Source organism: Balearica regulorum, chromosome 4, assembly GCF_011004875.1.
Source record: "Balearica regulorum gibbericeps isolate bBalReg1 chromosome 4, bBalReg1.pri, whole genome shotgun sequence".
Taxonomy (NCBI): Eukaryota; Metazoa; Chordata; class Aves; order Gruiformes; family Gruidae; genus Balearica; species Balearica regulorum.
In genome coordinates, this window is record NC_046187.1 from 1,900,121 (window position 1) to 1,916,788 (window position 16,668).

The 16,668-nt window shown below is 43.3% G+C and overlaps 1 protein-coding gene across 2 annotated transcripts; it reads left to right on the plus strand.

Moving 5' to 3' along the window:
• The first annotated feature begins 889 nt into the window (after window positions 1-889).
• Window positions 890-13,416, plus strand: NAAA (N-acylethanolamine acid amidase). 2 transcript variants are annotated; one of them, XM_075750879.1, is made up of 11 exons: window positions 894-1,280; window positions 1,940-2,104; window positions 3,953-4,079; window positions 4,843-4,933; window positions 7,779-7,855; window positions 8,877-9,049; window positions 9,920-9,982; window positions 10,577-10,643; window positions 11,201-11,229; window positions 12,137-12,218; window positions 13,050-13,416. In XM_075750879.1, exons 1-10 carry the CDS (start codon window positions 1,075-1,077, stop codon window positions 12,210-12,212), a joined length of 1,074 nt encoding a protein of 357 aa, XP_075606994.1. In that variant the 5' UTR covers window positions 894-1,074; the 3' UTR covers window positions 12,213-12,218; window positions 13,050-13,416. The 2 variants fall into 2 exon arrangements, 1 of the variants encoding a protein (XP_075606994.1); XR_012835127.1 differs by lacking the exon at window positions 11,201-11,229 and having other exon boundaries at window positions 890-1,280.
• The last annotated feature ends 3,252 nt before the right edge of the window (window positions 13,417-16,668 follow it).

Genomic DNA, 16,668 nt, shown 5'->3' on the forward strand with positions numbered 1-16,668 from the left:
AAAACCAGTTAAATCAGTACATGGGAGATGGTTTTCATGTTGCCGTTTAAATAGAAAGGTAGGACCACATGGAGGAGAAATAAGAATCATATTTTCCTCTGTCAGTGCATCTTGTGGTGGGGCTTGCTTGTCTGTGATTTTTTTTAAGTATAGATGGGAGGGACATGTGTCTGTGGATTCTTTATTTCAAAGGTTGAACTCCTCCTTCAGCCTTGACCTCTGCTGGGACGATTCAGGGGTTCTCTATACCTTGCCTAGCCACCTGTTTTAATGGAAACTCAAGGGAGGTTAGTTAGATCACCCTTGTCAAATTCTGTTTGAAATGGATTTCCTGGGCAGGGACAAACAGGTGCCGCATGCATGGTATAATGGAAAAGTGTTTAGTGCATTTTTTTCCTTGCTTCTTATGAAACCAGCTTCATGTCTGTATCCCACAGGCGAATTCACTTAGGTTAGCTCTGTTTATGTTGAACAGGCACTTTTATTCAGTTAGTTTTATATTTTTGGTTTGGTTTGTGTATTTGTTTTGTGGTCACGTGTTGCTTCCTGAAGCAAAATAAGCTTTTAGAGCTTTAAGCTTTAGTGCTCTGCCTCAGAAGGTCAAGTGTGTGGCTTGACAAAAAGGGGAGTATGTGATAGCTTTTTCTGTACGATTATCCACAACAGAGGAGGCGTGGAACATAGGTATTACCCCCAGCTTTCCTCCCTTCCTTTTCCGTTGTATTTGTATCGCTCTGTCCGGCATCTCCTACCTGGGGGCTGACAGCCGGGCGTGGGCCGGGCGGGCGGGGCCGTGCTGCGCGGCTGTGGCGGTGGGAGCGGGGGCCCGTTCCCGATGGCGGGAGGGCGGTGCGCACGGGGCGCTGCCGCTGGCTTTCTCTGAGGCGATGAGACGTCCTTCCCCCGCGGCACGCGGCGGACGACCGTTAGGCGCCGCGCGGACGGCCGTTACGCCTCGGGGCGTGCGCGCGGAGGAGGGCGGTCCCCGCTCGCGGCGGCCCTTCTCCTTGGGCCGGCCCTGCCGCCGCGGGGACGCCGCGGTGCCCGCCCCGAACCGGGCTGCTCGGCAGCGCCATGGGGCCGGCAGCGGCGCGGGGGTGCCGGCTGTGGGGGCTGCTGGGGCTGTTGTGCGCGGCCGTAGCGGCGGCCCCGGCTCGCCCCGCGGCCGCCCCGCTGCTGTGCAACGTGAGCCTGGACAGCCCCGCCGAGGAGCGGTGGCTGCCGGTGCTGCGGCACTTCGATCCCGCCTTCCTGCGCGCCGCCGTCGCACGGATCATCGAGTGAGTGTGGGGCGGCGGGACGGGGCAGCCCGGCGGTGGGGTTGCGTGTGAAACGGCTGGGGCCGCTCCCGCTGTACAGCCCTTCCTCCTCGGCAGAGCGGCGTGAGGGGCAGCCCCGGTCCCCGCCGCTCCTCCCGCGGCCGTGCCGGGACCGGGCCAGGGCCCGCTTTTCCCTTCTCCCCAGCCCCGTGGAGCTCTTGTCGTCCCCTGCTAGACCCGCTGCTGCGGGGCCCGAAGGCAGAGGGCGAAGTGATGCTGCACGGCTGCTGGCCTTCCGTGAACTCAAACGTTCAGGGGTTTTTAGAGCGTTAACCCAGTACTACCCCAGTATGCCTACGCTTAGGAACCTGTCAGAGGACGGACTGGGGAGATCCTCGGTAGGAGTTAAAAACAAAAAATAAAAATCTCACAAGTAGGAAGCCTGTGCAAAGTTTTGCTCAAGTTGCGCGAGCTTCTTTGGGGAGGTGCGGAAGCCAGTGCGGTTCGGCGCGGGATGCTGGGATGTCCGATCCAGCGCGGGAGAGGCTGCTAATGCCTGGTCGACATCAACGGGGACGGGCTGATCAGAGCAGCGGCAGGATCCTTGAGTATCTGACTGCCAGGCATAAGTGCAAATGTCTTTGTCTCTTTCTCAGCTAATGCCTTGATTATATTTGCAGTGAAAGCGTACCCAAATGGGTCCACGAAGTTATTCGGCCGATAGCAGCGGAATTGGAGTTCCTTATGCCGCAACCCTTTGTGGGGGAAATCCTGGGACTTTGCAAAGCACTGGGAATAAGTCTTGGAGATGGAGTTCTGCTTAACTTTGCCTACGAATCTACCGCGTAAGTGTCTGGTACTTACAGAATCTGGTAGAAACGGATGTAGAGTTTCACTTTAGTTCAGCATGGGACAACGCCCGTAAAAGGCAGGTGAAGACATGCGGCGACTGATTTGCACGGTTCGTTCTCGTGCTGTTCCGTAAGTTCATCTGGAAGGTTTCATTCTCCTTAGGTTGTCTCCTGAATTGAACGAGAAATGCAGGGCAGTATTTTTATTTGTCAATAAAGATAACGCGTAGTTGTAACATTTTTGTGTGTACATATCTGTATAAATGTATACAAGCATGAAAAATATTTCTGCTAACGAGGAAGGGCCGTCTATTCAAAGTATTTACGTTCATTTATCTTTGAAGATCACGTAAGGTACTCTTGTTGTTTAAATTGTCGTATTTCACCAAAAAGGAAAGTAGAAGAATTAGTTGCCATCTTAATTATTTTAACCATTCATCTGAGATAAATTTGCTTCCAAACCATTTTCTGGATGAACATTCACAATGGCTGGATAATGTAATTTTTTGATTTGCACAATGGGAAGTGGATGTAGGATCTTTATGACAGCAAACAAAACCTCAGTGGAGAAATCCCTCAGTTTCATTGTTTGTTTGTTTGTTTGTTTTTTCCCTAGAAGCATGTGCAGGAGAATAATAAACACTTGGTGTTGTCTGTGAAGGACCTAAAAATCTTCTCTGTGTAGGTTTTAATAAAAAATAGGTGCTTACAGCCACTTGTACGCATTTTGATTATTAATTTTCATTATGCGTGGTATTCTGTTAAAGCGATTTATTTTTTTTAATAAGGATTAATATCAGATAAGACAGTAATTTAAACACTACCTTTCTTAGTATTTCACAGAGGACGCTTATCGTTCTTAGTCCTGGTAAGGCCTGTGAAATTTTAATTTTCTTAGCTGTTATGATACTAAAGAAAAAACATCAACTGGGAACAAGCTACTTGTCTGCAAAATTTTTTACCTTTAGAATTTGGAAACAGTGCTATGCATCACTGGAATGGCAGACTCATAACTCCAGAGAAAATAAATTTTTAATTCCCTGCTAATTCAATATACTTTATAAAAAAGCCTGTTTCGATGAAACTGAAACTTATTAAAAAAACAGTTTCAGCACACTTCCTGTTCTAGAGAAGAAGTTAGACTTAGTGAAACAACTGACACTTTAATGACAACTAATGTTTTACGCTTGATGGGACTTTGTTTGAACTTTTTATCTAGTTATGATTAAAAATATAGATTATCTTGTTTCAGTTCGGACCGCGTTTATAACTGTCAAAATGAAATCCAGGAAGTTTCAGACTGATACTTTGTGGATGTTTTTAGATGTCAGCTTTTCATCTCGATTTAGACAAGTAGTAGAATGTAGTAATTAATTTTGTCCCAAGTGGAGATGCTGCTTCCTACCTGGTCTGTGATATCTGTCCTGATGCGGACAGTGGTGCGGCTTTTTAGTTTTGAGCCAGGTGGGAGCCGATAAGTATCGTTCAGTTTCCCATGTTAGACTCTGCGGGAAAGGACTTTCCCTTATGGATATCGAGCGTAAGTCATATAGGACATTGTAGTGCTGTATAGCTAGGCAGAGCTTCGGTCAAACCATTTTATTTTTTTTGGTCCCAATTTGAAGTTTAAACCTGTAAGAAATTGTATCAGAAAGCATAGGATAGACCGTTCTCTCAGGTTGGGAAGCATAAATGTTAATGATACAATGCAAACTCCTATTTGTATGCTTACGTTAGTAAAATGCTTTGCAGAAAATAAACTGAGTTACTCCTTTGGAAACGTTGAGCTAGTTCAATAGACTGTAACAGTGAAATCATTCTTTGTCCTTTTTATTTTTGAAGGTTCTGTACTAGTATTGTCGCTCAGGATGACAAAGGAAACATTTACCACGGTCGGAACCTGGATTACGGTTTTGTCGATATATTAAGCAAGATTACAATTGACGTGCGGTTTATAAAAAGCGGGCAGGTATGATCTGGGGTTGACGTGGCTGGGTGGTATTCCGGGAAGGAACGGGGTCCGGTCATACAGCTGCCGTAGGTGGTGGGATTTAATGTAGGAATCTGGTTTCCATCCCAAGTTTTACTGGATTATAGAGCGCCACAGTCACTCTCTCCACGAATGCGGGATGAACGATGGTTTACTTTGGCTTCTGGACATGCAGTTTGTGGTGAGGAACTGGAACAATAGAACAGCATAATCTAGTATCTCAAGATCGTTATTTGGAAGGAGATGATGAAAGAAGGAGATGTTGAGATATTAAAAAAGAAAAGAAATACTACAGAATATACAAGAGAGATCCATTTTGGCAGGAACTGATTTTAAGGCTTTTTTTTTTTTCTAAGCCCTTGTTAAATTTTGTGACCGGGGGGTGTGTGTGTTAGATGAAAGTTTCCAAAAACCAACTAGTTGCTAGTGCAGTCCTCGTTAATGGGATTTTCTTAACATTCATTACTCCGTTTTGCATGTGGAGAACTTCTTGGTTTTTTTTTTTTTTTTTGTAGCAGTTGGTGATGGTTAACCCATGAAATGGAGTGAATATTGGTCCTCAGAGGTTTTTTGTTATGATTTATTTTGCAAGTTTTACTGTAACTTAAGGCAAAGTGGTGTATAGCAACTTATGTATGAAAGTCACAGAAAAAAGTACAGGGTGCTGCTTGAGAATGTTGCCTGTATTTTAAGTAGCGCTCTGTTCCAGAATGCTAAAATACTGCGTGTTTCCTGGTTTCAGATAGCGTATCAAGGCACCACGTTTCTTGGTTACGTAGGCTTATGGACTGGACAAAGTCCGCACAAGTTCACAATCTCCGGTGATGAACGAGGTAATATAAATCCGCCTTCCGCGCTTGGCGCTATGTACGCTGTTTTAGTTGATTGTTGCCTGCTCTGGCCCTTCTCTTATATTCTCCTAGAGGGAAAAATACAATTAAGGTTGCCAGGAAGGAGCTGAAATTGAACGACTTCTTTTGCCCTCCGGGAGTGAAAGCACGCCTACTGCCACTTCTTGGCTGCTGCATAGGAGAGAGGTATTTGTGTGTCAGCACAGTGTCATCTGAGCTTGAAGAGTGTCAGAGACAGAGGACCTTAGGGAAAGCCGTAAAACACAAATTAACGTGGTCTGTTCAAGAGGCACAATTGGAGACAACAGAGTAGGGGTTGAGGGAAAGAGATGCGGTTGTGTATAGCAAATAAATGGCTGCTTTCCTACTTCTCTGTCCTTCCTCTGCATTCCATATTTCTATGTCACCATATGGCAGCTTGAAAGAGCGGATGGGAAAAGCAGCGTAAGACTGAGAGATCTTGGGGAAAGGCAGCAGGCCTTGAGAGAATGCGTGGAGGTCCTGGAAAAGCACCTGAGGAAAGATCCCGCAGTAGAGGAAAGTTGAGAAATGTCACTACTGAGAACTAAAACTTGATGGTGGAAGGGACTGGAACAGTCAGGAAGGCAGAGGAAGGGTCCCTGCCTTGTCCATCTGTGCTTCCGTTTCACAGATATTGATAGTTATGTCCATTTCAGAGCTTGGGTTTGGCTCTTCCATCCCTTCCTCCCTCTTTTTCTTTCCTTTTTTAAAAGCAGACGCTTTTTGCTGTTCTTCATTAGCTGTTTGTTAGAACTGGAAACAATTGAGTTAAAACCAACACCTAAACCCAATGTTGATTTTTCACTTGTGAATGTGGTAAGCGTTTTTTCTTTGTATTCTTTTCTTTTAATTAGACAATCTTTTGGTTTTGGGAAATTTTCTTAGATGTTATGCAAACACTATTGACTGTGTATATTCTATATGTATTCATTCTCTCTCCGAGTAGGGATTCTCCTGTGGAGCACGTGCACCTTGTGATTCCGGTTTCCTTTGTTAATACTGCCTTGTTGCATTTACTAGATTGTTTCTATAGTTTACACGCATATATTTTTAAGAGCCTGCTTCTGATGCCAGTGTAATTACTTAGTCCTTTCAAAACTGGAGTGTCCTGGGCTGATGCTGAGAGATGCAAACCGCTTTTAGTTCATAACAACATCAGCTTGGAAATAAAGTCTGAAGTTTGTCTTTGCAAAAGGCTTGATTTAGAAGATCGTGCGAACGGTGAGGTGGTTTCGTCCGTGCACAACCCCATTCTGTTCCCCTGATTGCGATAGAGGCGTCAAATACCGCACACCTCGGTGCGTGATGGGCCCCTCTTGTCAGTCGGCAGGTGATGTGCTGCCATCCACCTGTGTACCTTGACTTCAGTCGCTTGTTACCTACAGACAGTAGTAACTCACTCCACGCGTGCTGTGCTCCTGTAAATAGTTGTTGCTGACTGCGTGCTGCTTTATTTGTCACTGTACAACTGAACTAAAAATTTAGGGAAACGAGCATGTGAACTATAGCTGGAAAGGGGGATGACTCTAAATTAGGGTGAAAGTCTATCAAGTGACAAGCATCTTGTTTCTGCTGGCTTTTTCTAATTGTGGCATATGAATAATTATAAACTTGACCTTCTGCTTTTCTTAGTTTCCTCATTTTCTCCAGTAACATAGAAACACCGTTGCTACCTCTTTTTTTAGCCATTTCATGATTTCTGTGCAATTCTTCCTGTTTTTGTAATATTTTGGTAAGATGAATAATGAGGTGATTCATGCTAATATTTCAGCTGGCGAATGCAGACCACTATATCAAATGAAGAGACCTGCAGTCCTTTTGGAAATGTGTGTTACAAGGTGCTAGCCCATGTTGCAGTCATCTTTGACTCCTCCTTGCTTATCATTCAGCTGTGAATAAAATCTGTTTAAAAAGGGAGCAGCTCCCAAGTTATCAATACTGAAAGGAACGTGATAGTTTTTGATTGAAATAGCTAGCACTGGCAAGTTGTGAGAGACTCTGTATTTTCTGTACAGTGCTGAATGCTGTCTTTATTTTCCGCTGTACCTCGGGCCCCCTACCTTTTTATGGCACCCTTTTATGGTACTGGTCACAGGAATATTGTACCTTTCAGAAGACACCAAAAAGCTAAGATAACGATTACTCCTGTCACTACAGGTCTGAGATGCTTTCTGCAAGGCAGGGTGTTAATCCAGCTGCCCTGGTTGAACTTCAGTTGGGATTATGTTGTCTATTTATATTTCACCTGTAGTTTCACCTGGAAGTTACGCTCTTTGTTAGCCCCTCTCCTGAAACGTTGCCATTTTATGCTGATACGTAGCTGCCCTGTTTCACTGAGGATTTAGCTTTCTGTGGTAGTTCAATATCCAAATGTAATGATATAGAAAATTGAGCATTGGAAAGACAAATTTTGTAAAATGAGGGCTCGCCAGGGCACGATAGCCTGGTTGTGCAGCACATGCTGCGTATTTTATATATAGATACATCAGTAAAGAGATACAGAAGAACAGGAGCGCTATCAGCATTCAGCGTTCTAGATGCTCAAGGTGGTACAGAGGCTCCGACTGCTTTCAGGTGGTGCGTGCTCTGTCACTTCGGTATATGCTGCCTAAATTTGATGGTTTTATGATAGCAGTATAATTAGAGAATTAAACAATTTATTGCACCGCTCTTTTGTAATGCAGTGGAGGGAAAGGTGGCAGGGCTAGAGACGAGACACAGAAAATAAAGGAAGGCAGGAGGATAGATTTCACAGAGTGTACGTAACACACGTGTGTAGCAATTTTCTTTTTTTTTTTTTTTCCAGAGGGTGGTAGGTGGTGGGAAAATGCAATAGCTGCTTTTCTGAATCGGAATTACCCCGTCAGCTGGCTTGTCCGAGACGTAAGTGTGCCGAGTTATTTTCTCATATTTCACAGCGATGTCATTAGTATTTATAAAGTCTTGGTAAATTTGATGTTCCAACTCTTAGTTTCACAGAAAATTGCTAAGTAAATGCATTTCATAAGAGGGAATAGGTATTGTCCCCAAATCGTCAGCGATGTGATGAGAGGCAATTCCAGTCCTTCAGGGGGACAGTCTCCACTTGATGCCACAAGTCTTTGAGAAGCTGTGCAAAGACTCCCTTCCTAGGGAGTATTTCAGGTAGCTGTGATTTGTAATTGAACAAATTGAGGCACCTGCACTCTTAGCTGCTTAGTACCTGAGCCAGTGGTTATTTGACGTTACATTTGATGTGTTACCGTGTTAAAATTGCAGAGCTCCCTGGGGAGCGGCAGGAGTTAGACCGGTATTTTGTATGGGACATTTTATGAATATTGTGTTAGGCCGCTACTAAGATAAAACAGGTCTGCTGCTTCTCAGAGTCATGAATTAGTCTCACCTCACTTAAAGCAAGGCCTCTGCCTTATTCACCACTGTTACCTAAGTCCTCTTAAACCACTGGTGAGACAAAGACGTGGAGTGGGGTTTTTTTCGCCCCTTTCATCCGCTTTCCTCTATCCCGTTGTTCACATTGAAAGACTTTGTTGAGGATGGAATTTGCAGAGTATGGACGTGCCTCTGTCTTTTGAATGGCAGATGTTTCGGCTTTTTTCACTTTTGACCGTATACATATGTGTACGTATATGTGTGTGTATACGTGTATGCACATTTACTGTTTTCTTTGAATATTTGCAAAGCTGGGATTAATGAGTTCATTTACTAGTCACGTGCATTTCATGTTGATACGCGAGTCAGTTTGGAAAACTATTTTCAGAGAAATATTTTCAAGTAGCCCTTTATAGTCAATTGCCATTTTCATAGAAGCTGAACCTTTTCTTCTTTTTAAGATGTTCCAGTGCTCGTTTTTGTGCTTGACTGTGCTCTGTGATCTTATTTCACTGTGATCTCCTTTTTGCATTAGACCCTGAGCAGAGCAGAGGACTTTCAGTCAGCTGTTCTCAGACTAGCGGGCATTCCCATCATTGCTGAAGTTTACTATATTGTAGGAGGTGTATCGCCCAAAGAAGGCATGGTCATAACGAGGAATAGAAGAGGGCCAGCAGATCTCTGGCCTCTCGATCCTTTAAGTGGAGCGTAAGTAGGAAAAAAAAAGGTTTATTTTGTTTTTTTCCTATTCTCTCCGGAGTGATAGGCGGGGTTAGTGACACAACTTTCTTGAGCGACTCGGGCTCATGTCTTGCTAGTGCTTACAGCTGGACAGGGAAAGCTTGAAAGCCTGCGAAAGGAAGCCCAGTCCCTTCTCGTGGAGAAGGAATCACACCACCTTGTCAGGTTAGGGCAGTCCAGAGCATCAAGGGTGGAAAAAGCATCTGTATGCGTTTATTTTTTAGCCAGATTCCAAAAGAGACAAGGCTTTCGAGGGCTTTTCCTTGTCTGTCTGCCAAGTATTGCACCAGTCAATTCAGCACGTCCAAATTAGTTTTGATCCAATGTGGTAGAAGGGTTGAAGGCTCAAAAATAACTTCCTGTCAATTTTGTGAAATCAGCGGCTTAATATAGGAAGGAGATCCTAAATAGTTGCCCTGCGGTGAAAAACGGCACTTACTGCCTACAGTCAGCCAGTAAATACTGGCTTGGCAACAGCTACGTGGCCTGTTGGCTTCCCGTACTCCAGGCTGAATGCTGCGGGCTGCACCGTACGCACACCCGTAATCTTGTCTCTGATCATCTCTTTAAAGGTCTGATCTTGCTTTTATTGTAGTCAGTAGCAGTTTTGTCGCTGACGTTCAGAGGTCGCTCCTTTTTAATTTGCGTTCAGTAGTTTATGGTAAAGACCGCCATGTGTTTCAACATAGGATGCTTTGGGCTGGCGAGAGACATGGGAAAGAGGCTTTTGAGGGAGTTTTGTTCCTTTAGGCGATGCAGAGATACTGATTCTCGGCTTTTATTAGTTACCTGCTGATTTGCCTTTGTTTGCTTTTATGTTTGTGTGTTGTGTTATAGGTGGTTTCGTGTGGAGACAAATTACGACCATTGGACTACTCCTCCTCCTTGTGATGATCGAAGGTAAACTTAGTTTGCAGCTCTGGGTGAGATAACACTTTTATTTTGAAAAAGCCTAGAGACTTGGGTGTTTTCTTCTCTGAGCAGGTGTTAGCTCGTTGAGCAGGCAGCTTGTTCAGTTTCTGTAATGCTACTCAAAAGGGAACAGGTACGGTAAGGAGGAATATTCACGTTTGCCAGAGGGTAGTCTCTGGCATTGAGTGGCATAAAAGATGAGAAATTGCGAGGATAAGGCATGTACCAAAACTTCTTCATAAAGCAAAGATGAGTAAAAGTTTAAAGGATTTAGATTCAGAGTGAAAAAGTATTTGATGGCACCAGGAAGGCGCTCGCAGACATCGTGCAATCTTTAGGCTGTGTAGTATGTAAAAAGCTGTGGCAGATTGCCTGTTGGTCTGTAGTCAGTGCTGTAGTAATAGAGTAGCTTCAGCAATGTGAGACCAGATTCAGTCAGAATCTGGACAGAACTCTGGATTATATTAGGCCAAAGCAAGCATTTCAATGTAAAGGCATTTAGTGAGAAATTTTTCACGTTGGTGCTTTGTGGCCTTTGGAACACTAAAGCGTGTTTAACGATACTGTGTTGTTTTCCTGCAGAACTCCAGCCATCAAAGCTCTCAATGCTACCGGACAGCAGAACATCAATTTTGATACGCTCTTTAAGGTATTTATTTTAACTTCTGCATTGTGACTTTGACTTTTTCAAAGAAAAAGTGCGGTTGCGCTTTTGTCAGGGATTTAAAAGCTGAGCAAGGAAAGCGTGGTGGAAAACGCGTACTGCACAACCACGTCTGCAGCGTTTAAGACTGATAAATTTGTTAAAATGTTTCTGAATTCCCTCGCGTAGGTGTTTCGTAATAGTCTGCAGTTCAAGTGGAAAGTGCAAGAGGTGAATCCCATCACCATCATCTTTGTGCTGTTCCTTATTTCAAGCACAATGATAAATATTACAGCGGGCGGATAAAGTGTTAGACATGAGTGATATTTACCGGTTAGTTTGGAGAACTTAAATCCTGCGTATTTCAGAGCACTTCTAAAAAATATTTTTGTAAAATGGTCTGATGTTTAAAGAAAACCCCACCAAACAAAAATAAAACAGGACTTTGGAAATCCTGGACTTTGCGTTATTCCTTTGCATAAGTTCCATCCTACTGTTTCTAAGTAGCCTTTTAATTCCTTCTTCATTTATCAAAATGTCAACTCTTCAAACTTTCTGTACAGGTGTTGTCAGTGAAGCCAGTCTTAAACAAGTAAGTATTAGATTCAGAGCTGTTAATCAGTGCCTCCCGCCATGCCTCAGCCACTTAAGTCAATCACAAACTTCCTTTGGATTTCCCTATGCATCCGTCTGAATATCTTGCGGTTTCCCACCTTTGATTCCTGCTTGCGCACGGGGCGCTGTGCTTTCACTTCCACGGCGCTCTTCCTCTTTTGTCGGCCGCTCTAGCCAAGAAACTACACTTTGTTAGGCTCGGTCTGGTTAACGAACTGGGAAGTTCCTGCATAGCAGTGAAACAAATGACTGCTTAGAGGAGCAGCTGGACTTTCTGCCCAGTCATTTGTGCCTTTCACTTTTGAAACCTTTGGATTTGTGTTAAGGCTGCAAATGGCTTTCTCTGGGGTTTCGGATGTAGCTCTGCTTGATGTGTAAAAAGGAAAAAAATAGTAAATGGGGACATAGCTTTTAGGTACCATTTTCGGGGTTTTTGAGAGAGATTTATTTCAGTATACCATTATTGTTCTGCGTTGTTCTGCAAACTGCACCTTTGCAGCTTATCCTGTTTTGTTTTACTTTTATATGGAGGTCAGCGTGTTCTCTGGATCAGAACTTCTCCTCTATCTTACAAATGTGAGGAAATTTGGAAAGAAGATTGTATCGGTGTGACCGCTAAGATTAACAGTACTGATTTTTTAATACAGTGATGAAATGGATGTTGAAGTACAGTTCCTTTGCTGGACTAAGTGGGGGAAAAATAGTAAAAATCGATGCCAGCAGCCTTTATTTTTATCAGTCTCTTTCCCACTTTTTCTAACCCTTCTGTACCCCAAAGCGGAAGGTTTGTATCCGCTTAAATTTGTTCTGCTGCTTTGCTAGTTTTGGAAATTAATCTTCTTGCTTGTGGAATGTCACTCACTCTTTTCCTCTTTCCCTGCCAGTAACACCGTGTATACGACAGTAATGAGCGCTGCGCTTCCAGATAAGTACCAGACATGGATCAGAACTGTGAAGTGAAGAGGTGTAAGTAGCATGCTGGTACTCCTAGCTACTTGGACTAGAGTAAGAGTTTTGGCTGAAGAGTCACTGAGGGACAAAGCACTGCAGTGGCACCCGGGTGACCTAGTCTGAATTCCTGATCCTCCCCTTGGTTTGCTTATCGACCTTGGGTAAATACCTTCCCGTGTTGTTTTAGAGAGAGAGTTAAGTATTGACTTTCTAGGCAAAACCCTTGGAGGTTATCTTAGGAAAAGTGCTTTATCAGAGAGGAGGGGGAGTGTGTTGTTGAGCCTTAAAGGTAGAGGTTCCCTCTGTGATCGTTTCAGCTATTATTTTTACCGGTCCCACTACCGCGATACGTTTCACAGGTCTGCGGGTGGTTGACTATGAGAGGAAGCCCCGCCAGAGCGAACTGATTCCCAGCGGGAGGGGTCGGTGCACTGGGCACCAACCAAGTTCGAGCTTCATTTGTGACAGCTGTTCGCAGGCGACTGAACACGAGAATCCTCTGAGAGTTTTGTCTTGTGAACTAGCAGAAAAAGTCAAAGTGCTTGAACTCACAAGGTGCCTCCCGTGGTAGCTTTAAGGTGTTCAGAGAAAAATGTTAAATTATGTTTATTTCTATTCCAAGAAACTCTGGTTGCGCGGTCTTGCCAGGAGCACCAGAGGCTGCATTCCGGTTTGAATAGGTTTTTAACCTCCTATTAGTGTTATGTTTGTAGTGGTTATATTGGACACTTGATTTTAGCAAGAGTAATTTCCTTTTTTTTAGAGATTCTGAAGAGTGAGTTTGTTTCTTAGTGCTATACAAACCTGTGCTCTCTTATTTATCTATTTATTTTTTTATTTCAACAGACAAAATGAGTGAAAAGCTGAAGCTTTCCAAGACTGGCATATGCTTTTAAAATCACTGTTACAAGCAGTCGAGTTGTTTTGGCTTATTAATTATGTGAAGAATTCAGGAAATAATGACTGATTAATTCTTTGAAGCCTTGCAGATGATAATATTAATTAGCTGTAATGGAAGTACGATCAATTTTATTGTAAGTGCATCGATATTATAGCAGATGTTGATGGCTAAAAAGGGCTTTTACTGGTTTTGGAGAGAGTTGGGCAACTGGAATGTACTTATGTGCTGACTAAGAAAAAAAAATTTTAATATATTTTGTGTGGCCTGTAGGTCTGAATATAATTAAATAAAAATATGCACCTGCTCGCTTGATTTATGAAGACGTGTGGTGTTATTCTTAAGAGTCAGATGCTATGCCCAGGGAGAACAGGACTGGGGGAGCGGGCAGATGAAACAGAGCTTTGCAGACCCCTATTATAATTGCAGAATGGAGTCGCCACAGGTCGGGGTACAGTTTAAGTCTTTGTTGAATCGCATCAGTGTGGCCATCCTGTCCTGACGTGCTCTGTGGGACTTTCCTCAGCACAAAAATTATTGGGTCAGTGCAAAGGAATGTGACTTTGCATAGCGTGAATTCCACTGCAGGCAGTCTCTCCCTTTCAGTGGTGGTTCTCTGCTGCACAGGCTCTTCGGCTGTTTTTAGTAGACTTATGAAAGGTGACTCAGAGTATTAGAAGAGAACATTTCAGTTGGAAGGACAACACTTCACTAATCCAACTGCCTGAGCCCTTCAGGGCTGCCCAAAAGCTACACCATGTTAAGGGCACCGTCCAAATGCCTCTTAAACACTGCCAGGCTTGGGGCATCGGCCGCCTCTCCGGGAAGCTTCTCCAGGGTTTGAACACTGCATGCATACCTGTAGCCTCTGCTGCTTTATTCATCAGAAAGCAGGAGCTGTGCTAATACAGGCTTTTCCCCCCAAAAGGTGGGAGAGGCTTCTGATGGCATGGCAGCGAGGTTAGAAAAAGGATGGTTTTCCTTTTATATATTTGAAAGGTGCCTCCAATAGAACATTTACAACTAATTTCTATAGTGCAGAGGGTTGTTTTGGGTTTTTTTTGTGTTTGTCAGGTTGTGCTGTGATCGCATATTGAATTCAGGCACTTCTTTGGAGCACCCCAGAAATACACAAGGATTTGAAGAGTCAAGACCTTCCCATAAAGCTTAGAGGTCCCGTTCTTCACAGGACAAAATTCCTGCCAATGCCCGTGAGAATTTGAGGTGAGAGAAGAAAGTATGATCAGAGCCTTAGGTCAGAGCACCGTGTACAATGTTGCCTGCAGTATTTGTGCACCGGTTATGCAAACGGTTCCCGAGAGAGCTTTCAGGAGATGTGGGCCCTTTATCTCCTTGCGCTGAGTCTGGCTAAGTGTCGTAACCTACTTACCTGCATCCTCTACTTCTGCCTGGATAAATGCGGTGCAAGCTTTGCCATGACCCAGTTTGTACAATGACGTTAGCTGGGTATGCCAGAATGATAAATTTGAAGAAAAAAAAAAAAAAAAAAGAAGAGTTCTGGGAGGAAGCTGTAAATAACAGGGCTCGCAGTATCTTTGAGATTTCAGAATGATGTTGCTTAAATTCACAGGGCAGGCACTGGCTCCTGATACCAGCAGGTTCTCTTTATGTAACAGCCACCCACAAGTAAAGACAAAAGGATCCTTACAGGTGTAATTTTGCGTACTCTTCTTGACCTCAGCGCTGTTAGGCTGATTATCTTTGGCAGTGGTGTGCCCAGATTCTCAGTAGTATATAAATTTAATGAAATGCAATTGTTTGAATGTGCACAAACAGGTCTGGAGTGTATAAATATTTGGTATTTGTGAATATTCAGGAAACGATTGTCTGTTCCTGTCCTGTTTATGTCTTGTCAGCGGTTCAGAACTTGCTCAGGCCCAGCCACGGAGCAGGTGATTGAAGTGTGGGGTTTTCTGAGTTTCAAACAAGAAATGAAACCCGATTTGAAGAAGTTTATTTTATTTTGCTTTTTTTCTTTTAAATTATTTTCTTAAAAAAGCCTCGCATTTCATCTGTTTATGAATGTTCAGACATCTGATTGCCAACAATATAAAGCCTATATGCCAACCTGAATACTTTTTTTCTTGCTAACTGGAAGGATATATAACTTTCTGGTCTTAGTTTAATGACACGCTAAAAATACAAACGCTGAGCAAGTGGTAAGTGACACATCTTACAAACTAGATGATTTAACCTGCGAAATGTGTTGAGCTGCTTTTGCATAAGAATTGAAATTTGCTAGAAATACAGAGACAGCATTGTTAATACCTTAAATTACATAATCTTACCAATGCCGAAAACATTAGAATTAGCGCTGATTGATTGTGGAGGGTTTGGGTGTATTGTGGGATCTTGTTTGCTTTTTAAAAAAGGAGGATCATTTGCAGTTGTTTGAATTGCTTGCGGATCGTCCTTCTGTTTGAGGTTTTGTCTGCTTGGTGTGTCCGCTTTTTAGAGACTGGGAAATAAAATAGTTTTTCTGCTTTCTCAAGCCTGGTCAGATTCATGACTGAGAATTGTTAAGTAATTAAATGGAACTAAGTTAAATACGTTACCCTGGCGTCTTCCATCCTTTCATTTCCGCAGTATAGATTCCCTTGCTACAAAGCCCAAAAGATTTTTCAGCCTCGTGTAGGGAACAGGTGAAACCTTTAATTCTTTTTCCTCCAGAAGTTTGCATTTAGCAAAAGGCAACTTGAAAGTGTGTAAGAGGTGACTCTTAAGATGAGAGAGGCCAACATACTGTATTTCTCATTCATAATCCTCTTCCGTAATCCTAATCCATTTCAGATCTGTAGCCTTTCTTAAGCATCACATGGGAGAGGATTCTTAAGGCTGCTCAGAACAACTGTGCAGTAAATAAATCGAAGGGTCTGCACTTGTTGCAGGACAGCACGCACGTTCTGTACTGCAGGTGCCGAAAGACATGGCACTTTGTGCCGCGTGCCCGAGGGAGCAGCTTACCTGTTTATTGAGATTCTGAGGAGGAGGTTCTGAATCTCGAAGAGATTATCGAGCACTTTGGGCACTGAATAGAAACAAAAATATAAGTGGAGAGCTACTATTGTGTTTATCTGAATAATCCATAAGTTAGAAATCGGTGGCAAGGTAAGTTGCCTTTTTCTTTCTATTTTTCTGTAACGATGTTTTGTGTTCAGAAGTAGTTACTCGGCACCTCCACATAGTTGGAGGTGAAATATCCTTGATATATGTCAAGCTGTATAAAACTGCACTTGGGAGTTTTCTATCTGAAATTCTCATTTTTGGCACCGCAGCAACTGTGCAGGTACAGTTGCATGCGTAAAATAAAACAAGCTTCGCCATCTCGTTTCCGGCTACAAGACGTGCCGAGTTTGATGGACACGTGGGATACACATAGGTATTTACTCTGGGAGAGCAAGGCAGGATCATCACTTTCCCTAGTGCCAGCTAGCGTTTTTATTCTTGGGAGAAGTATTTGAATTTTTTTTTTTTTAATTCATCTGTAGCTCTTAAACAAACCATTACTGTTTTTTCTTCTAGCAAAACTTAAAATTTCTGTTTCCC